The sequence below is a fragment of the Canis lupus genome, chromosome 7 (assembly GCF_011100685.1).
Source record: "Canis lupus familiaris isolate Mischka breed German Shepherd chromosome 7, alternate assembly UU_Cfam_GSD_1.0, whole genome shotgun sequence".
In the NCBI taxonomy this organism is placed as follows: domain Eukaryota; kingdom Metazoa; phylum Chordata; class Mammalia; order Carnivora; family Canidae; genus Canis; species Canis lupus.
In genome coordinates this window covers 43,031,634-43,054,292 of record NC_049228.1, presented here as the reverse complement: position 1 = coordinate 43,054,292, position 22,659 = coordinate 43,031,634, and the positions used below count along the sequence as shown (strand labels likewise).

Genomic DNA, 22,659 nt, shown 5'->3' with positions numbered 1-22,659 from the left:
GGGAAAAGCACAGCCTACCCTGAACGTGCCAGCACTGAATCAAGTAACTCATAAGAAGCCTGGCACATAGCTACCAGCTCGAGTATTTACATTTACCCTGCTCATACATATTGTCTTTTTTTTTACAGATGGAAGATCGAAATTGTTTATATCAGGACATACAAGTTAAGAATCTCCGAGCTGACTTTGGAACCCAATTTCGGACAGCTTTCAAAGCATATGCTCTCTTTAAATCCTGTTGCTACCACCCACAAAGATCTGATTTTTCACTCAAATTTCATAGTTCCTGTGGAGAAAACATATATGGATTAGTAAATAAGAGTCTAGTAGGTCTGAGGATCAGAGGGACTGGTTCTTTATTTCAAAAAGACACTTGTCAATTTTCAGTATCAAAACAGTTTGCACTATTGGTTTCTTTCTCCCAATCGGCCCCCAAAGAGAGGCCACCAAAGGAAGAGTGCATTTTAAGCCAATAAGCTGCAGGATGCACACCTAACAGACCTCACGGAAACCTCACCTAAAAGGGGAGTTGGGGAGGGAAAGAAACTTTTAAAAGATCAGCACACTGTCAGCCCATAGACTGTAGAGAGTTCTCAGCCAGACGGGGTGGTCAATGTGCCCCAACCCTAAAGAAGCAAAGTTTCAAAATAATATAAAATTTAAAAACAGTTTTGTACATAAGCTATTCAAGATTTCTCCAGCACTAACTGATACAAAGCACAATGAGATGGCACGTTTAGAGGCAGCAGCTTTGGACCCAGAAAAGGGTGATGAGATGAGTTTGATTCATGTGGCTAAATCAGTGGTGAACATAATTCTCTTTTTTCTTTCAAGGAGGCAGGAGAGCAAATAAGTGGTCACCTCGACATAAGGGGAACATGATCCATTCTGTAAGCAGTTAGGGCAAAGATAGGATAAGGATTTGGTCTCAGATCGAGGTCTCACCATCTTAATTTTTGTTTGGTCACATCTGATGGAAAAAAAACATGTTGCTCAAAGATACCTTAAAGCTGAAAACCTTAGCCACACTTTTTTGGCCAACTTCTGGAATCACCTTTCTAATTTGGCTGGTATTTTGGACAGAGCAACGAGGCTCCCAGAGTGGGCCCTAGCTCTCAGTAAGGCAGGGCCCTGTCCACTCCTTCCTCTGTGGAGAGGGCAGTATTCATTAGGCTGAAAAGTTAATTCCAAATGGGAGGAAGGGGTTAGACTGCTGCTTCAGAACTGTGGAATTATTTGGAATGTTTTACAAATGTCGCTACATCAACTACAACAAAAAAGGTAATTACAAAATGTGTACATCACAACATGCTTTTAAAGACACTTTGCATTGTGCTCACATTCCCTTAAACATTGTTCCCAAAGGTGCTCAGCCTCAAGCCCAACTGGAATCTCTAGGGAGAGGCAGAGACAGTTTGGTGAAAAAGACACAGGGGTAGGGGTGGGAGAGGCAGCAAAAGGAGAAAGCAGCCTTCCAGTTAAAGATCAGCCCTCAGTTTCAAGGCCAGCTTCGGGCAGGCTGGGCCTCAGGCAGAGTCAGGGTCAGAGGGAGGAGCGGCGGCACGGTGGGACTGAGGTGCTCTACATCTCATTCAGGTCAAGAAGAGTCTGGTCCAGCATCCTTTGTGTACACAGGTGCTCCTCTTTGGTGCATTTCAGCTTATCTAATGGAGGTAAAGGAGAGACATCACAAAAATAGAAGTAAATGTCAATATCTACCCACTCCGAGAATCAATCACTCCTGCTGCAAGAAAGCTGCGGACTCATAGAGCAGCTGTCTTCTCAGCAAGCCTGAGCTACTGCACCAGTGGCTTCTGCAGAGCCTCTGGCTGGAGTTGCAGGTGTTGCTATACTTCGGGAGGAGGAGGCTGGGGCTTATCAGTCCTTTCCTCATTCATTCACACCCAACAAGGCTTTCGGTTTTCCATCACTGAAGGAGGCAACAAGCCTCAAGCATCAGCCATCCTTTCTTCTAGGTTTTGCCCATAGGACAGTGCCTACCTGCCCTGGCTCACTGGGGTGTGACCCCCCAAGAACAAGGATGGGCATGTTTCCACCAGTAAAAAGAATCTCAGTTGAGAAGAATATAAAAGGAACATTGTACACTATAGGCTTCCTCTAAAAAGGAAGGGAAAGGAACTGGGGATAAATGAATAACCCCCCGTGGCCTATCACAGAATCATTAGAGGAAACAAAGCCAAGAATACTACCAAAAATATAAGCAAAATCTCAACTGAGATTTTTATAGAGCTATTTATTGTCCAAAACTAGCCTGATAGTTACTTACAATTCAACATAAAACCAGGAAAAAGAAGCAAGAAGGAACATGTTAGAAAGAAAACCAGTTGCATGAACACCAAGGAAAATCTAATCTGCTCAGCAAGCAAACCACCACTCAGACTATTCTAATGGAGTGGGGGAAATACTCAATACATACATAGCTATTAATACCTACACCCCTTTTCTTTCCCTTCCCTTTTTTCCACCTAGTCAGAAAGGCCCATCTCTGGGCCTGTAGATGAAGCAGTCACAACACTTTGTCCAGTTGGTCCTTTTATTGTGAGAAAACATCCATGCAGGGGGAACATAGCCTACAGTTGATGCACAGGTGACAGAGCAGGAAGTAAAGGTAAAAACCAGAAACCTCTCCCAGGTTCCTCACTATGATCTCTCAGGCCCCTCCTTTCATCGTCCATTATCTCTTGAAAAGGGATAAAAATGCAGTGTCAACTATTCTTACTCTACAGTTCAGTTAGGAAGTCAACAATATTCTCACTGCCCCGACTAAAAAACAATTTGTGGAGTGCCTGGGGGCTTAGTCAGTGAAGCATCTGCCTTTGGCTCAGGTCATGATCCCAAGGTCCTGGGATGGAGCCCCACATTGGGCTCCCTGCTCAGCACAGACTCTGCTTCTCCCTCTCTTTCTGCCTCCCCCTGCTCTTGCTCTCTCAAATAAATAAAATCTTAAAACAAAAGGGACGCCTGGGTGGCTCAGTGGTTGAGTGTCTGCCTTCGGCTCAGGGCATGATCTCGGGTCCTGGGATTGATTCCCGTATCAGGCTCCCTCTGAGGATCTTGCTTCTCCCTCTGCCTAGGTCTCTGCCCCTCTCTGTGTCTCTCATGAATAAAATCTTTAAAAAAACAAAACAATTTGCTAGGGCAAAATGACTTTTTAAAAAAACAATCGGGGATCCCTGGGTGGCGTAGCCGTTTGGCACCTGCCTTTGGTCCAGGGCGCGATCCTGGAGACCCGGGATCGAATCCCACGTCAGGCTCCCGGTGCATGGAGCCTGCTTCTCCCTCTGCCTGTGTCTCTGCCTCTCTCTCTCTCTCTGTATGACTACCATAAATTAAAAAATTAAAAAATTTAAAAAAAAAAAAATTAAAAAATTAAAAAAAATAAAAATAGAAAAAACAATCAGCTTTTTGCTGGGGTCCAGGTCAGTGGTGTGAGCAGTAAGCTTGGCCTAATGGGCACCAGTGAGTCCTGCCTGTCAGTCACACAGAACATGTAGTGTCAGCCGCAGCTTGCTAGAGAGCAGGCGGTTTTGCTCAAGTTGACTATAGACATGCTCTGCAGCAGCAACAGAGAGGAAAGAACACAAGAGGAGGAGGGGAAACAGAAGAGAAAAAGGAAAATGGGAGGTTAATAGAGTAGCAGAGGTTAAATTCTGAGACTTCTGACGAGCTGGTATACGTAACATGCATCTGTAAGTCCAAGAGGATGCAAGGAAGATTCAGAGGACAGTAAGAGTTACCAGGTGGTGGAAAGACTAACAGAGGAACAAAATAAAAAATCCCGACTGACAAGTTGGAAGGACAACATTCTGAGAAAGAAAACAGTATCTCCTCTGCAAAGGTATTTATTCCCTGGGTTGAGAAACAGACAAGCACAACAGGGCAAAGGAAGGAACACAGCTGGCTTATAATCAGGGTTTGACAAGAACTGGAGCCAACAGTGGGAACACTTTCTGTAAAAGCATTCAGTACAGCATTAGGAATGTTAAATTGAGGTCAATATCCTGACACCCACTCAGTCCTACTTTCTACTGCTCCTTGTTATAGGTGCTCAGTGGTAAACCTACCTTAGTGGCCTGTCCATCAAAATCTCACCTCCCCTTTCCAAAAAAGAACTCAACCCTATTAGGGCCAGCAACACATCCAGCTCAGGGAAGGTGAATCAAGATTATCCTGTTCTGTTTTTCGAGCCTCTCTTGCAGTTAGGGGTGATCATGGGATCCAGTTCTGGCCAATGAGACACAGGGGGTACTCTGCTGGAAGTATTCTGGGAAAACTAACTTGCTTTCTCACCTTGAATATGGATGTGAGGGTGAGAGTTAACAGATTTCAACCATAAGAGAATCACAGAAACTGAGCAAGACGAGGCCACAGCTGCTCCAACTGGGACATATTATTATGGGAGAAAAATAAGTCCCATATTTATTTATTTATTTATTTTTAAGGATTATTTATTTATTTATTCACGAGAGACACAGGCAGGGGGAAAAGCAGGCTCTCTGCAGGGAGCCCAATGTGGGACACGATCCCAGAACTGCGGGATCATGACCTGAGCCAAAGGCAGACGCTCAATCACTGAGCCACCCAAGTGCCCTAAGTCCCCATATTTAGTAAAGCTACGGTTAAGTGGTTTCCCATAACCAAAAGCATTCCTGGTAAGAGTAGTTAAGTGCTCAAATCACTGACTTTATCTGAATTTTCCGCTTGGAATGCACCCTTCAAGACAGAGTACAAAGAAACCAAACCCATCTGAGCAGCGCAGGGATAAGAGGGATCTAGGGACAGACCTTCCTGGTCTCTGACTCTCAAGCTCACAAACAGATTTCTTCCCATGTTTTACAGTCCGTTTCAAATGGTCTTAGGACCTCAATACAAAGATATACTCTTCTGTCTTAAAGACCTATTGCATCTGTGGAGCTGCTGTGCCCACAGTCGAGGCACTGCCAAGTACTTTGCCCTCTGGGCAGAGGTCTTTCTCCAGCTCTCCCTGGAAGATGGTGGCCAGTATGGTCCCAAGGTTATTTGCCACTTTATGTACACTATCAAAACATAAAACATATGTATACAAAATTATCCTGGAGGGGAATAGCCAAAAATCATAGTGTACTAAAGGGCAGAATTAGAGCGAACTTTCAGAATTGTACCAGTGGCTCTCATTACGCGTGCCCGTTCTCTCCCCTTGGAAGGAAAACTGGAAACGTGTGGGGACAGGTTTTAATTGTCACAATAACCAGAGGACCCTACACATATTTATCGGGCAGGGGACAGCAATAAGTAGGACTGTTCTGTACATCCCAGAATTATCCTGGCTTAAATGACCAAAGTCCCCCACTAAGAAACACTACAAGAGTCTATAACTCCACGAGGCCAGGGATTGGACCTGTCTTATTCACTGGGCATCCTTGACAAATGTAGAGGTTCAAATTTGTGAACTTTCTCAAGCTTTCTGTGGTGTTATAAACAGATTCCAAGTACTGCCTGACTCTTCTGTAGCATCCATATCCAGGTTACTGAGCGTGACTCCCACTCTGGAGAGAGAAAGGTCCTATCAGAATCTAATCCCTCAAAACAGCTTGGTCAGTGAGGGTTTTGTTCCATTTAGGGAAGTAAAAAAGAGACAGAAGTGGAATCATTTTCTTGCCTGATTAAATCCTAGAACGCACAGTTCCCTAAGAACTACAGGAAGTCAAAAGGCAAATGTGGTTATTCTCTCACTTTAAACTTAGTACGGAAGATTTTCTGTATTTTTTTAAAGATTTTATTTATTTATTCATGAGAAACACAGAGAGAGGCAGAGACGGAGGAAGAGGGAGAAGCAGGCTCCATGCAGGAAGCCCAGTGTGGGACTCAATCCTGGGACCGCAAGATTACACCCTGATCCAAAGGCAGATGCCCAACCACTGAGCCACCCAGGCGTCCCAGTACAGAAGGTTTTTAACACTGCTGTCTCTAGTGACTACAAATTCAGGATCAGATACCAGCTCATTAGTAAAAGTTCTTAGTTCCCTGATAACAGCAAAATAAAGCAAACAAAAAAAGGCAAGCCAAAGAATCTATTTGGTCTGATGTTTCTTTTAGACATGTTCAATTAAGTAGGGAACAATTCCATGGATGCTGGACGTACTTAGGCTCCACTGGTCTGAATCAGGTCAATTCCATTCTATAATAGGAAAAGGCAGTGGGGAGGCTAAGAGTAAAGCAAATTACACATGCTTTAAAGCCTCACAATTTGGGACACCAGGGTGGCACAGTGGTTGAGCGTCTGCCTTCAGCTCAGGGTATGATCCCAGTATCCCTGGATAGAGTCCGACACTGGGCTCTCCATGGGACCCTGCTTCTCCCTCTGCCTATGTCTCTCATAAATAAAACCTTTAAAAACAAAACAAAAACAATTCTAGAGATGAGAAGGAATGGGTTTTGCCTTTTTTTTTTTTTTTTTAACTTTCCCCTAAAATTAAAGCTGGGGGGCGGGTATTTAGCTAAGAACCAAGAGAAAGGTAGAGATTGGGTGGGGCTAAAATAAGGCTGCCCAGCACAACAGGGCAGTTCCACCCACTAGGTAACACTAAGTAATTTGGGATCTAGTCATGTGTTGTGCCTCATCGCAACACCGTCATAAGGACAGGTAGAAAAGACTCTAACACATCAGCCTGGGGTTCATTCCCAGAAATAAAGTGGGAGGGACACCTGGGTGGTTCAGTAGTTGAGTGTCTTCCTTCAGCTCAGGTTGTGATCCTGGGGTCCTGGTATTGAGTCCCACCATCAGGCTCCCCACAGGTAGCCTGCTTCTCCCTCTGTCTATGTCTCTGCCTCTCTCTGTGTGTCTCTTATGAATAAATAAGTAAAATCTTTTTAAAAAATTAAGAAAGAAATCAAGTGGGAAAAGAGATCAAATGCTTTGCTCTGAGATTACCAATGATGCTTCTTGACCCCATTCTGATTGCTAATCCAGGCTCAAGTAACACAGGGTGGAGGAATGATTTTATTAGCATGACACCATATTTCAAATTTCACTCAGGTATGCTGGCTTGTTGGTCTCCATCCTTGCTTACACCAGTCACACCCGTGGGGAAAGAAAGAGCTACTAGAAGCACAGTGCCTCACTTTTCCTCTAACTTCTCTCCATTCTCACATACTTCTTTCTTTTCTAAGCCTTTCTCTGTGCCAGTCAACTCTTTCTGCCCAAATACTAAAACATCTAGAATTGTACTATTCAACACAGAGTCACTAAGCCACACATAGCTACTTAAATGCAGATGCACTAAAAACAAGGAACAGAATCTTAGCTCCTCAGTCCTATAAGCCATGTTTTGAGTGCTCGACAGGCTCTACATGTGGCTAGTGGCTACTGTACTGGGCATCACTGTCTAAAGTTTTGCTGGATGGCACTGGTCTAAGCCTTATGTCTTGCCTGTATTTTCCTCACACTAGTTTACTTTTCTGCTCCTTGAAATGTGGCTTCTCTCCTTGATTTTAATGTTCAAAACACACCCTCGAATTAATAAAGTGTCAATGACAATGTCCCATCTTGAGCTATCTTCCTCTCAACTTGTTGAGAACCTCTGGAAATCATCCAGTCATCAAGTTTTTGTATCAGCAAAGTTACTCTCTCTCTTTCCATCCCACCAACCAGTCCCATTTGGATTCCTCCTCTGCACAGATTTTCCTTTTTGCTTCATTCCTTTTACATCTGCAACTGTCTTTAGGGTTCTAAATGTACTTTCATGGTCTAAACGGCTTGCCACCTGTGTGGAGTTCCAAACCTCTCTTAAATCAATCAGCCTCTCCCCTCAACCCCCCAGAATTTTGTTTTCACCTGGATACCTGCCAGTATTTCAAACTCTTATTCCCTTACACCTCTCTTGCCTCTTCAAAAAAGGACCACTTGACCTCCCAACACCTGTCTTACTGCTGTTTCCTAGGATTCAAACCAGTCAGCCCTGACTCTTCCTCCTCACACTGAGTGCCCTTCACAGTGAGCATCTTCAATGCCATCTCTCTGCGATACAATCTCTGGGAAAACTGCAATAGCTAACCCAGTTTTTCTCGAAGCATGGCATACTCACTGCTAGTGCTATGCAAGATTTCTGACTGTATATGATTCTCAACTTAAAAAAAAAAACTTACTTGCTATATTGTTAATGTACATTAAGTACATTAGAAAAAATCACTAGCGTACCTCAAACATTTGATTCTAAATTAGATTACAGTAAGAAAATCTGAGGGCAGCCCAGGTGGCTCAGCGGTTTAGCGCCGCCTTCAGCCCAGGGTGTGATCCTGGAGACCCAGAATCGAGTCCCACGTCGAGCTCCCTGCATGGAGCCTGCTTCTCCCTCTGCCTGTGTCTCTGTCTCTCTGTGTCTCTAATGAATAAATAAATAAAATCTTAAAAAAAAAAAAAAAGAAGAAAATCTGAAAACAAGAGTATATGTGAAGAAAACAATAATGTAGGGAGCACATGAATATGGCAAAAGCCACCAAGTGACATACGAATGACCGAAATTCAGGAATCATCACCTTAACGGATCACTTTGATCATCCGCATGCCTTGCAACACATTAACTTAGCTGCCAAATCAACTCTTCTTTTTGCTACTCACACCAGAACATATATCCCTGTTCAAAATCTCCATTGGTATCCTCAATCTCTACACAAGAAAACTCCACACCTGATTTCAGTACACAGCGGCCCCTTCTCTGTCCAAATCTACTTTCACAACTATTATATCCTTCCCACCTCTATCTATGCTTCTACTTTTGCTTCTCTTTGACCAAAATGCTCAATAACTATCCCTCAACCAAAATCTGTTTGTCAGAAAATCAATCTTTTAGAACCCAATAAAAATGAAGAGTTTTAACATGTTTATTAAGTAACTATTATGTGCCTCCTTCTGTGAGTCTTTCCTAATCAATCCTCCTGTAATCAATCTCTTTCCTTCTGAATTCCACAAGTTTATTATTTGTGGCACTGATCACAGATCATCTTTAGCTTTATATATATGCTCTCTCTCCTACTAGATTCTGGGCAACCTAAAAATAAGGATGGTGCATCCATCTTGGATTATTTCTGTCCCCACCTCAGTAACTTTGTACCTAAAAGATACCAGTTAAATGTCAGCTGAATAATCAATACCTTAATCTCAAAGGCTATGTAGCAGCAGGAAATGGTATGAACAAAAAGAAACCTGAATTCAAGTCTCACTGGGTCTCATAGGGACCCATAGGGAAAACCTCTCCACTTGGCTCTGTTTAAAAGAAAAGCAAGTTTCGGGACACCTGGGTGGCTCAGCAGTTGAGCGCCTGCCTTTGGCCCAGGGCGTGATCGTGGAGTCGCAGAATTGAGTCCCACATGGGGCTCCCTGCATGGAGCCTGCCTCTCTCTCTGCGTGTCTCAAATAAATAAACAAAATCTTTAAGGAAAAAAAAGCAAGTTTAAATATATAATCTGCTGTGAAACTGAAGTACTAAGTGAGCCCCTTGGTGACCACCACACTAGACTAGAATCATCCTGCTGTGTAAATTGGAGTAAGAGTTTGCAAAATGTTTTCATATAATCCCACAATATAAACTAGGAACAATTTTACTAGCAGAAACTTACCATTTTTATGTATGTAATAAACTATTACTACCTTGTGCACGTTATCTGAAACATACATGATGGGTTGTTCTAGTTTTTCCAGTAATAATCGTTTATCATCTGTTTTAGATTCCACAGGCACATACCAACAAACAAGTGGCAATGAGCCTCAAGTATGTGAGAAGGGTTTGGACAAGAAACCAAAAATCTGTTGAAAATTCTGTGTGCTTTTCTGTGACTTGGGATGATCTAATCAGTCAAGTTTGGTAGTAAGACATCTGAGTTCATCAGATGCTCTGAGGATGTACCACCATTTGAACAACTAGAAAAAGGGCAGAGAATACGTTATCGGGAGGCTCTTGGATGCTATCAAAGGAGGAGAGATTGAGAATAGGAGCCACAGAGCCCTCCAGGTGGGCTAAGTGAAGTGCTCAGCTTCCCATGGCCCACATGTAGACTCAAGCTCCTACCCAAAAGAACCTCTGCTAGCCCACCACTCTGATAGACTTACATCAGTTGAGCTTAAATGTCAAGAAAAAATAGACACACACAAAAGTGGCTTTGATTATATAAGTCAGAGGAGGGAGGGCTGTTCTCCACATCACACCCCCAAGGCTCCTTCTCAGGGACAGCAGCCGCTTTGTAAATGACACAAATGCAGGGGGGGGCAAGAGGCTTCCAACAGCTCAACATTTTAATTTGGGGGAGGAGGGGTGGTGGAGTGGAAGAATACATAAGTTGCTTTGTGCCCCCCACTACATCCTATTGCCTTGGGGACCAGCCAGGCCGACCCACATGGAATCCAGAGCGAGAGTGGGGCGTTGGGCTCCCCGAGGAAAGGGGGGCAGATCCAGAACAGAGCAGAAACGGTGATAGTTATCTGTATGAAAAAGTAAGGAGACTCTAGGTAAGAAGGACTAGCATCCATCTACACAGCAATTTGGGAGAAAAGGGAAGAGAAGGCAGTAGGAATGGGAAAAGACAGCCAGACAAGACTCATAGCCTGAGTCATGTGACTTCCCAGGGTTAGTGGGAAAGATACAAAGAGGAGAATTAGCATCAAGTGTCCACAGCAAACGGATAAAGTCCCCAACAACTCTTTTTGGTGCTTTTTACCTCTCCTGGCTTGCTCTGGGACTCAGCTTAATTCTTTGGTGAATTTGGTATTTCCAATCATGGGTTTCCCCCGGAACTTTACTATCAGGACACAAATTAAAGGAGGAGTCATGAATTGTTATGCAACGTTAGGGCCCAAGTCACTGGCTCTTTGGGCCCTACATCCTTAGTTACAGGATGATGCGATTCTGCTTTCAGTAGCAACCCCTCTAAGAAGACTAAATTTGAGAAGCAAACAGAAAAACCGTGGTGTTATAATGAAGGATCTATTAGCACAAAGTATTCAAAAACCACATGGAGATCAGGGTGCTACCCATTCAATATGAAATGCCACCCCAGCTTTTGCCAACGAGTAATAAGCACCAATATTTTAAGATAGCATGAAGATTCTAGTTTCCAGAGGATAAAACCAAAGCACACTATACATAGCCTATAACCCCACCCACCCACAAGCCAAGGTTCCAGCCCCACTCTGTCAGATAGTTACATAGAGGTCATGTCATTGAGGGCGTGGTCCAGCTCCTCACTAATGGCCTTGTACTTCAGTTTCTGGGCATAGAGCTCATCTGGATAGGAACAGGAGTACAGAGAGGAGCGTGGGGACAGTGAAAAAGGTCAGAAGCATATGGAGAGAGGGAATCATTAGAAATTCGGAAAAGTGTGACTGCAGGTCTAATACCACAGGTTAGAACATCTGTCCTGGGTTGAGAACCTGGACACAGTCACGACTAGAAATTCCTATTACCAAAGGCACTCAGGAGGATCCCACTCCCACCCAGTTAATCTCATTCCTAGCAGGGATGGCACAATAAAAATAGAAAAAGGAAAAAGCACACATTAATATTCCAACACTTCTTTATCTACCAAGCAAGACCAGTATTCTTGGACCCTCTGCTCTACAGGCTACCTCCCCAAACTCTCCCAACGGAGCACATCTCAGAGATCTCCAAATTTTCGCTCGTTAGAGCAGACACAGTTGCCAAAATGTGGGGAGAAAAGTATTTAGAAAGCCCCTGGGATTGGTCAGCTCCGAGATTCTTTATCTCTTAGACAGGTCCCCCACAGCTGAAGTGATAAACAGGATTGCCAAATGTAGCCACAGGGTAACATGCGCTCTTATGCCTCCTGAAAGCATGGCTACCATTTCAACCCAGAGACCAGGATTTAAGACTACTAAATTGGGAGGTAAATGCCTCCATTACTAGTCTCCTCCAAGGGAAGGATGCAAATTCCAGAATACTAGATGAAATCTTACTAAAGGAAAAGGTTGTATATATAAAAACCCAATTCTAGGTTTGGATGTATTTCACCTAGCTCTGGCAGAGGACAGAGCACAGGACATGTGCCAGGTCACGACCACCTCCCTCTGGTGGACAGGGAAAAAGGTTAACATCAATGGGCAAGGTCTTCCTCTGTATCCCTCTAATTCCTCTCCCAGGCTCCATACCTTCCAAATCATCAATTGTCTTCTCCAGCTTGGCTACCGATCTCTCAGCAAACTCAGCACGGGTCTCTGCCTGGGGGAAATATGACAGCAGAAAGAATCAGACATGAACAAGACAATAAGAGAAGGATTCTCTATCTCTTCCACTATTTTCTACCTGTAGACCTTTCAGAACCAAACTCAGCTTGTCTATGTCTAAATGACCGCCTCATACACCTCAGAATGTTTTGATCCTTTCCCTACAACCCACCTTGTCCCTTCCTTATAACCCCTCAGCTCACCTCCTTGAGTTTATCCGTGAGAATCTTTATCTCTTCCTCATATTTGTCTTCCTTTTGAGAGTACTATAAGACAAGTGGAATCAAAGTTTCAGAGTAGAAATTACTCATACAGACAATCCTACCACCCTACCCTACCCCCTGCCACTATATTCACTCTTACAGTAAATAGCCTCTTGGATTTAATGTGCTGAATGGCCCCTGAGAAAAAGAGCAAGGCCCATTACTGGACAACAGATCCTTTAAATCCACAAATCGGTGTCCTTACGAGCCTTGATATCCTCAAATTAGAATCCTCCAGATCTTTATTTTTAAAATGGTCGAAGTTTTTATCTTAGATCAACTCGAGGAGGTATTTTTCCTTCCTCCTGTTTAATGAGTAGGTGTAGCAACACCCCAAGGCCACATGGCTGAAATTGTCCCATATCATGGTAAAGACAAGTCATCTGTCTTAATTCCTTAAGTCTCATATCTACTATTTGATGCCCCCATCGGTCTGCTAGAAAACCTTTTAGGACCCATAATTATTGGTATTTAGCACAGTGGTATCAGCCTGACACCATGACCCCAAGCACCTGAGACCATGAAGTGACTTTGGACTAAAGAAATCAAAGTGCAAAGGAATTAGCATTAAACCCAGAATCTGGATGACAAAGATATGTCTCACTAGATTACATAAGGAATGGGTTTCTCCAGTCTCTCACCAAGGGCAGAGCTGAGCCCAGGCCCCAAAGCCTGTCACTCTCACAACCAGCCCCTACCTTCTCCGCCTGAGCCTCAAGAGACTTGAGGTTGTTGGTGACATTCTTCAGCTCCTCCTCCAGCTCAGAACACTTACTGTGAATGTTTTAAATACCGCAGGAGAGGAAAGGGGAAGGAGGAGAGAATAAAAAAAAGGGAGAGAAAGACACACAGACGTGAATTGAACCTATATGTAGAGAGAGCTGAAAGGCATACTGGGGAAAAGAGAAGTTCCCAGGTCACCTGAGCAAGTGTCAACCCTCCTCCCTCTACCACTATCAGAAGCTGGGCTCTGCTGGGCTAGGACTCAGAATGTTTGGATACTAATAAAATACTTGAGAAAAATCACTAGCAGGAACAAGTCACCACTGCTAGCTGGGGCAGAGGTGGGAATAGACACCCAACCCAAAGAGCCCCCCAAATCACCCACGGGAAGGAGAGAGCCTGTGAAGAGGTGGTGAAGCAACTAGGAAAGAGATGAAAGATGCCAAGTAAGTGGGATAGAATGGAGCATTCCATGAAGAGATGAGAAAGCACTCAACAATCAACCAGTGGAGGGGAGGCAGCTGCAAAATAAAAACAGAAACGGAACAGAACGAAACCACACCACACACGTAACCTCTCTGTGGGTCTGACGGTTAGTACCTTTTCCTCAGCAGCACTCAGACACTTCAGGTTCTGGTCCATCAGCCTGATCTGCTCATCCATCTCTCGGCAACGGCTGTTAGTGACAGTCACAGGGGTCGCACAAGCCAGGTGGTAGGGAGGGAGAAAGGTCAAAAAGGACACAGCAAGGAAACAAGCAGCAAAACGAAAAAAAAAAATTTTTTTTTTCCAAAACATGGGAAGAAAATACCACCATGGTCATGATATGTCATGTCTGGGAGAGGGGAATACAAAGGAAGCACAAATACATACGCATCAGCACTGCCTTTGTTATACAAGGCCCAGAAGGTGCCAACAGAGGAGCACTCCCTGTCTGCCCTGGCCCTCAAGGTCCCCAGACTAGCAATGTAGTAAAAGAGATCTGCAGTCAACATAGGCGCCACGCCTCAAGGAGAAACAGACTCCGGGTGGGAGCACCCTGTAGGGCCTTCCAGTTTACCACTCACCAAGGATTAAGTAGTCTTTACCTGCCCCTAGTTTGCAAACCCTCCCTACAAGAAATAGAGGAAGTGTCGTTTGTCAGCTGTCACTAGTGGAGAGAGTTAGAAAAGCCCCCTCTCTAGGCCCTGTTTAACAAGGCTGAAGGAATGCTAGTTTAATCACATGAATGCGCAAGCCAAAGGGGAAGGGACAGAATGGTATGGAAAGATTTTGGGAGCAAGATACTCACGACTCTGCCAGCTCAGCTCGTTCCTCTGTACGTTCCAAGTCCCCCTCAATGATCACCAACTTCCTAGCCACCTACAGAAGACCCCATACAGCTCAGTGAAGCAAAGAGAAAGTTATTCCCCCCATTTCCCTCTACCATGATTCTTTTCAGAAACCCAATGACAGGGATCCCTGGGTGGCTCAGCCGTTGAGTGTCTGCCTTTGGTCCAGGGCGTGATCCTGGAGTCCCAGGATCGAGTCCCATGCCAGACTCCCTACCATGGAGCCTGCTTCTCCCTCTGCCTGTGTCTCTGTTTCTCTCTCTATCTCTCACGAATAAATAAATAAAATCTATAAAAAAAAAAAAAAAAAAAAAGATACCCAATGACAACAAAGAAGACAAACACAAGGCACTATACCTCTTCATACTTCCGGTCTGCCTCTTCTGCAATGTGCTTGGCCTCTTTGAGTTGGATTTCCTGGAGTTCCATCTTTTCTTCATCTTTTAAGGCTCGATTCTCAATAACCTTCATACCTCTGCCAAAGACAAGAAGAACAAATGTAACACTGTCACCCTGGGGAGTCTGTCACCAGCTCCACTCCAAGGGCCTCGGAAGGGCACCCATCCCTTTCTGCCTACCACCCAAAAAGAACTCCCACAGCAACCCCCACCTTACTTCATTTGTTTTAATATTTTTTCAAAACAATAAGCTTTTTTTTATTAAGAAAAAATATGCACTTAATATTTAACTATAAAGTTTAAGGGCACAAAATAAGCCTCCCCACTTCTAGCCCTGCTCAACAGGGAAAAACTCTTCATAACCCTTTTAGAAGCATTTTATATAGATAAAATGCCAATAAACTTTAGCCCCACTTCCCCACACTCCAAGAGAATCATACACTACCTTATTCTGCAACACATTTTCTTCACTTTCTAGAATTTGGACACTACTCTCTAACATAGTGCATACTGCCACATTTCTCGTTTTCACAGTGGCACAGTGTCGCATATTCTGATAGTGCATTTTCAATTCTGAAAGTCTTCCTCTGACCCCATGCATGTCGTCACACACCTTTGTTCTAGTTTAACTCACGGCAAGAAGCCAAAAGCCAATTGCTATTTTCACCAAAGAAAGTTTTGACTTGGTTCAAGGACTTTGATTCTCAACCCTGGACACACATTATCAGAGGAACTTTAAGAACACCCGGGCCTCTTTTAGAGCTGCCTTCAGCCCAGGGCCTTATCCTAGAGACCCAGGATTGAGTCCCATGTCAGGCTCCCTGCATGGAGCTGCCTCTCCCTCTGCCTGTCTCTCTCTCTCTCTCTCTCTCTCCCTCTCATGAATAAAGAAATAAAATCTTAAAAAAAAAAAAAAAAAAAAAAGAACACCCGGGCCTCTTGCAATGCACTCTCACTGAATTGGGGTGGAATTCCAGGCATTCCAGTATTTTTAACTTTCCAATGATTCCCTGCCCCTACAGACCTATGATTCTTAGGTGTAGTGGATGCTGACAAGCTTTTTACACACTGATTGCTGGGCTCCACCTTCAGAGTTCCGGACTCCTAGATCTGGGTGGGGTAAGGGCTGAGAATTTGAATGGAAATTCAAACTTGGAGGAAAACCTGGGAGCTTACTCTAAGAACTACTGCTTCAGAGGGACTAACCTCACAAATTAAGTCTGATGCACTCAGTGGAGGCCATCCTGGTAACCTTATTGAAGGTTACCTTATTGACTTATCATTAGATCAGTCTATAGGGTAACACCAATTATAAAAGGTCACACCAGGCCACTCCACCCAGGTAACCCTTACTCTGTCTTCAAGTAAAAAGAATATGCAAAACAGAAACAGAGATAGGTTACTATTCTACTATGTTAACTAAGTAGAATTTAAATAAAAACTTGGGGGAGGGGGAGCAGGACTGTAAAGAAATCCAGAGTGTCATGAGCTCCTAAAACCCACACTCCAACAGGTGCTCATCTACACACCTCTCACTCTCATCAGCAGCTTTCTCCGCTTCCTCCAGCTTTTGCAGGGCAGTGGCCAGGCGCTCCTGGGCGCGGTCCAGCTCCTCTTCAACCAGCTGGATCCTACGGTTCAAGGAGGCCACCTCAGCCTCAGCCTGTGTTTGAACGAAAGAGTGGAAAGGAGAAGCAGAGCTGACTAAGTTTGGAGCTGATTGCCAAGAAGAAGCCAAGGTCCAACATGGCAACACCTGTTTTAGCGCAGAAACAGACACGGTGACATATACACCCATTTCCTCCCTTCCCATCAGCACCAGACTTCCATGTGCTCCGCAGGAAGTGAGTTTTAAAACTCAGTTCCTTTGCCCAGCCCAGTGCCAGTTAGTACTACCTCCTTTCTGGACTCAGGTCAAACCCTGAACACACTAGTGTCAGAAAAGGTGGCCAGTGAAGGTTTCTGCTGCCTGAGCCCTTGGCTTAGAGCAGTGTCCTAGTCTTTAGCAACTTTCATCTAAGTGTCTCATAAAATGAAAAAATAAGTAAGCAAAGTTTCCTAAAGAGGAAAATTTGGATTATCTATTAATATGCTGCTTAACCCAATCCTCCAATGACCTTATCCTAATATACCAAGAGGATCACTAGCTAAGAGAAGGTTTTTCAGAGTAACAGATTAGATCAGAAAGCAAAAGGATGGAACACTGGGATATTTATCCCTTAACCCTGTGACTTGCTCCCCACCTCCACCTTTTCAGAGGTGTCAAGAAGCTCTTCTAGCTAAAATGACCTGCCTTGATGACACACACAAAAAACACGGGAGCAGAAGAAAATGTTTCCTCCGTGTCCACCCCCACTCCTGCAAATTTCTGAACTGTGACTCCCTGCAACTGCTGCAGTCATCCCTGAGTCTCCCCCTCCTCACGGCTTGTGACAGTCCCTCATGGCCTCCAGCGTATTATAAGGCAGAGGCTAGACTGCAAGCCATCCCAAGCCTCCTTGGGATGTGTAGTGAGGAACAAGGAAAGGAGGCAGCCTGTGTGTGGATGAATTCTACCGGCAGAAAAGCCTCCCTCTTCAGACTATCTTTACCCTTCCTACACCTTTACTGGTGGCAAGTACACTGGCTGCACCACAATCATACAAGAATTTAATCTGCTCTGCATGCTACCCAGTTCAGATGCTTATCCAAGTGCTTGGTTAACATGATCTCTCTTCTACAGTCCAGATTGTACCTGAATTCTATTACCCTGATTTCCCTCCTGGCAGTCAGTGGGTGGAAACAGCTACAGAAATAATCCGGGCCACAGCCTCTATGGGAGGAATATAGCCCAAAAGACTCCTTCAGGTTATTTGGGGGTACCAGGGGGCTCAGTGACTTAGGTGTCTGACTCAACTTCAGTTCAGATCATGATCTCAAGCCCCACCTAGGGCTCCTAAGGAGCTTGCTTGGGATTCTCTCTTCCTCTACCCTTCCCCCTCAAGCTCTCACTCTCACTCAAAAAGGGGGGGAAAATCAGGTTATTTGGCACAAAAATCACCAGATACAAACATGGGAGGTTCAAAGTACTGTGGGAGTTCGGACTATATAACCACCAACCCCTAGGAGAAAAATAACAAGGAATCCACATAAGCTGAAATTACTAAGAAACCATTTGTGTCTCTTACTATTTAAAATATCACAAAAAAAATAAAAATAAAATAAAATATCACAAAGACAAGTATTCTCTGATCCTGTCTCTTCCAAGACAACAGATGTCCCATGTCCCCCAGGACAAGACACACTGCACCTCATAAGCTCAAAAAGGCCAACAAGTTAAACTATCAAGCAAGATCTTGTGTCAAGATCACAAGAACAAGTTAAACTATCAAGCAAGAACTATTTACCTCATCTCTCCCTTCAAATGCCCAGAACATTAAAAACATTTTAATTAAAAAGGAACTAGATTTGGAAGAAGCTCATAAAATCTCAGTCCCCATCCAGCTCACCAGTTGTTACCCAAATGGAGTAGAAGATAACAGGCTATGAGGGCGGGGTGTACAGTTTCCATGACAACAAGCTAGCTTGGGCAGTTTCTCCCACAAATCAGCATTTACAATAGAATTCTTAGCAAGGCTGAAAAGGGAGGAAAAAACACATCCTGCTGCCCTCACAAGGGCATGTGCACACTGAACAAACCTGTATCAAAGGCAGAACCTGTCATGGGTGTCCCAGCAAAAGCTTCAGGGATGGGGGTAGGGGGGTGGGGGTGGGGTGGGGGGATGTTTACTGTTTTCTTTTTTCTCCTCCCACAGAGGATCAGTTCTTTACAATGAACAGAAGTTTGCAGAATCAAGATCTATTACTACATGGAAGGGAACAAGGAAGACTCTTCCTTCAAGCCAGAACCTATGTATAATGCCTGTCCCTTCCAGGTCAACCAAGTCCTGCAAAAGACTGGGTGGGGCTTACTTGTGCAAACCAGACAGGAAACATTCAACTTTATGCTATTCTAATCACCCTAGGGTTAGCATGTCCAGATGTGGTTTTGAATCTTCAGCCTGCCCATCTCTGCCCCACCTGGAAGATTCTTTCCTTTAGGTAATAATAGGATTCTCCATTGTCCAGGAAGTGAAGATCAGGGAGGAGGAAGGACACAGCAGCAATTCGGGCCCATTAGCAGATGGCTGATCACAGCTTCAGTTAGGAAATGAGTTTGGCTTCAATGCTACCATCCCCCATAGAGAAGATTCCCCAAGCACACCACACACCTCAAGGCAAGGAACTGACAGAGTACAGTGCTTGGAGGCAGATCAGGGCCAAGGACAGAAGGGGATTAGCCTAAATCTGGCAATCTGCCACTCTGGGGTTTCTCTTTTTAGACAAAAGCCACAGATGAAATTCAAAGGAAACCAGTAATAGACAAAGTTAGGCCCCAGCTGGTTAGTAAAGGGCTGCTGGATTCACTGTGTTCAGAAATATATCTACCCAGGGAGATACTGTGTCCTCAGGGACTTTAAATTCACCAAGGGGGAGGCCAGCTGGAGGGAAGGAAGTAGAGCTATCTGCCCCAGAGTAAACAAAGGTGGAGTATAGCCAAGGCACTCAGAGCAAAGGGCTATTTGCCTCTCCTCTCCGAGTGTGTGCTCTAACATGAAGGAGAAAGGTAATCAGCAGTAAAGTAAACCTAAACCAAAGAAAGGTGATAAAAGTGGTTGTGCAGTCCACCAGACCCCACAAATAGTAAAGTCACACAGTACTCAGGCATGCTAACCCCTCCAGAGACTAGGAATTGGGAATAAAGCCAGACTCAAAACTGCTGTTTGAAAGCCCACACACTTCTTCAATAACATGCCTCAATTTTTTAGACCAGGAAAAAAAAAAAAAAAAAAAAAAAAGAGGTAAATACCAGGATAAGAGGAGAGATATATTGAAAAAGGGTGAACTGTACTTAAAAGTGGTAAAATGGTAAGTTTTGTTATGTGTATTGTTACTACTATCAAAAAACAGGTAAGGAAAAAGACTGCATTTGAATATGTTTATGCACCCTGTTTAGCAAGAACTGCAAAGGAAATTCAAAATCGAAAGGACAGGACTACAATGTAAAAGATCAATCTCTGGGCTGAAAGTAGATAAGAAAGATGGATCCCAGAGCAACTCCTGAGTCTCAGCTTTGGATTCTTCCAGGTGCCCAACAAACAGTGAATGTTCACACAAAGCAACCAGAAGAATAATCAAGTGACAATCCCACAAACAGCATGAGATACCATCAGGGAGTGCTGAGTTTCCAGCTCCAGAGGGAGGAGCCTGCAAAACCCACATTCCAGAATGCCCTAAGAGGATAACAGGTAGCCCAAGCACCCCCTCCCTCCCCAGGGGTGTCTCCTCAGGAGGAGTCCAAAGTTCTCCAGATCAGAAAGTCCATCCATGAAGCTCCCTCAAGTTGGGGAGTAAGAAGATACTGGTTTCATCAACATTTAACTATCACTCTACTTCCCCATCTGAGAACTTCCTCACTAAGACCTCAACTTGGTAAGCAAATTAGCAGGCTCTGAGAAAGGAACAGCTTAAGAAACATTTGAAGCTGTTCACTCTGCTGCCTATCATCTCAGGTCACCTAGGATGGGGGTAGGGAACCCAAATTTTCTTGCAAGGAGAACTACCCAATCCTAGGAGGAGACTGGGCGTCATCCACCCTAGAACTATTCCTCAGACACCCATAATACAGCTCAACACACGGCTACTTGTTTAAAAGCCATCCTGCCTTCCTCTTTAGGGGAACCTGGTCTCCATAACAAAGGAGATGAAAACGTGTCACAAGTCATAAAGAGTCATCTAGCCAGTCCATGTCACTTGAATAAATAATTAGAAATTAGCAGAATAGGGCAAAAGCCCCTGAGAATAAGGTGAGGGAGAAAGACAAACTCCCAGCATTCCCATGCCGTTATAAAAAATATTCTAACAATCTTTATGTACTAACAATAATTCTTTATACCCCAAAAATAATTATCAGCCACTCCCCAGAGAAGTAGTCAAAAAATAAAACTTTTTTTTTAAAACCAAGGAAAAGAACAAGAAATACCAATAAACCACAAAAGTTCTTCATTACCTCTTCAAATTTTAGCAACAGTTACTTTTCTCTCCAGCCTCCGGATCCTCCCAAACCAAAGCCTGAAGTCAGGAGGTCAGCTCCACCCACCAGACTGCACCCTAAACCCTGGAAAATCTGAGATTACGCTTCTAAACAGAAAGTTTCAAGAGTCACAACTCATTCCATCAACATTTTATGTTCCAACTTTCAGTTGAACAAATATTTACTGATCTTAAAACAAAACAAAAACAAAAAACAACAAAACAAGACATTGTGGCAGGTTATCGGAACAGCAAGAATCAAATCACATCGTCAGAGGCCCCCTGGATCTCATTATTCTGTCTGCATCAAGCACACTGGGGGTCGACCAGAAACCGGGAACAGACATTGGCACTCTCTCCAGTTCGCCGCCGCACAAGCGGGCTTGTCGGCTGTGTCTAGAAACGCTTTTCACGGGTTCGCTTGTACTGATCAAACTTGGGCAATACAGGCCTGAGGTCCGGCATCTCGCGGGGGGTGGGGGTCGGGGGGTGGCAGGCGGGTTCAGTCGGCTCGTACATTTGCAAGAACAGAGCGAGCGAAACACCGACTCCGCTCCGCTGCTTCCCGTCCACTGAGAGAGTGGGTTCAGCAGCTGCTCCCACGAGAGGAAGAAGAGCCCAGGCCCGAGGATGGGAGGTGCTGCTGTGGCCTGAACCTCCTCCAGGGAGGGCACCGCGCTTCCTCCCTGCCGACTGCTGCCTCATTTCCTGAGCAGGAGGAGGGAGCGGAAAAGCTAGCAGCAGACCAGGCCGGGGGCTTTCCGGCGGTTCCAACCCCCAACCCCCACTCTCGCACCGGAGGCTCGGCCCTGCCCCTCCCAGACCAGAGAAGCACCCACCTACTCTCACCCTTCGGGCCGGAAACCTCCAACGAGAGCCAATTCCGCACCCCTCCCCGCCCTCCACGGTGGAGTGGGGGAGGGCGAAGCCGCCGAGCCCCTCCCCCGGCCGCGCCTGGCTCCGAGGGCCCGAATGAATGAGCTGGGCGACGGGAGGAGCAATACAAGGTTCCGGACCCCGAAAGATCCCGTTCCCTCAGAGGCCCAGCCTGCTCACCCGAGAACCCAGTTCCCCCCTCGCCCACCCCGGGTCCCACTGTGGCTGCGCCCCACCCCTGCTCCGGGCCCGCCAGAGCCGAAGGACCGCGCTCCGAAGCCAAACCCGGGCCCCGTTCAGGGTCCCCGCCGCTGCACGCCTGCTCCCCTCGCGCGCCTCGCCGTCTCTGTACCTGCTCCCGGGCCCGCCTTTCCCCTTCCACTTCCCGCTGCAGGCGCTCGGCCCTCTCCTCTGCGTCATCGGCTTGCTGCTGCAGAACCTGGATCTTACGCTTCACCGCCTCGATGGTGGTGATCCCGGCCATGGTGCCCACCCAGCCCCTGCTCGCGCTCGGCTTCTCGCCTCCTCCGCTCGGCGCTGCAGCCGCTTCTCACCCCCACTTCCGCCTGCTCCGCCCTGAAATACCGGAACTCGCCCACCCGCCCGGACCTGACGTCACCGCCGCGCCCTGCCGCGCGGCGCCGCTGAAGGACCGCCCGCGGCCCTAGCGGGGGGGCGGGGCCTTCCCTGGCCAGCAAAGGGGGGCGGGGCTGCTCGGGGAGTGG

General features: G+C 45.5%; 1 protein-coding gene and 1 long non-coding RNA gene across 2 annotated transcripts; one reads left to right on the top strand and one right to left on the bottom strand.

The window, feature by feature from the left end:
* Nucleotides 1-339: 339 nt before the first annotated feature.
* TPM3 (tropomyosin 3) lies at nt 340-22,500 on the bottom strand. The gene is given in 8 exon segments (NM_001252211.1): nt 340-1,664; nt 12,158-12,227; nt 12,436-12,498; nt 13,194-13,269; nt 14,510-14,580; nt 14,907-15,024; nt 16,477-16,610; nt 22,287-22,500. Coding segments are annotated over 8 exon segments (747 nt in total). The 5' UTR covers nt 22,419-22,500; the 3' UTR covers nt 340-1,581.
* LOC111096742 lies at nt 18,724-22,591 on the top strand. The gene is made up of 4 exons (XR_005362398.1): nt 18,724-18,861; nt 18,952-19,027; nt 20,114-20,458; nt 21,073-22,591. It is a non-coding gene; the product is annotated as an uncharacterized LOC111096742 (long non-coding RNA).
* Nucleotides 22,592-22,659: the final 68 nt, after the last annotated feature.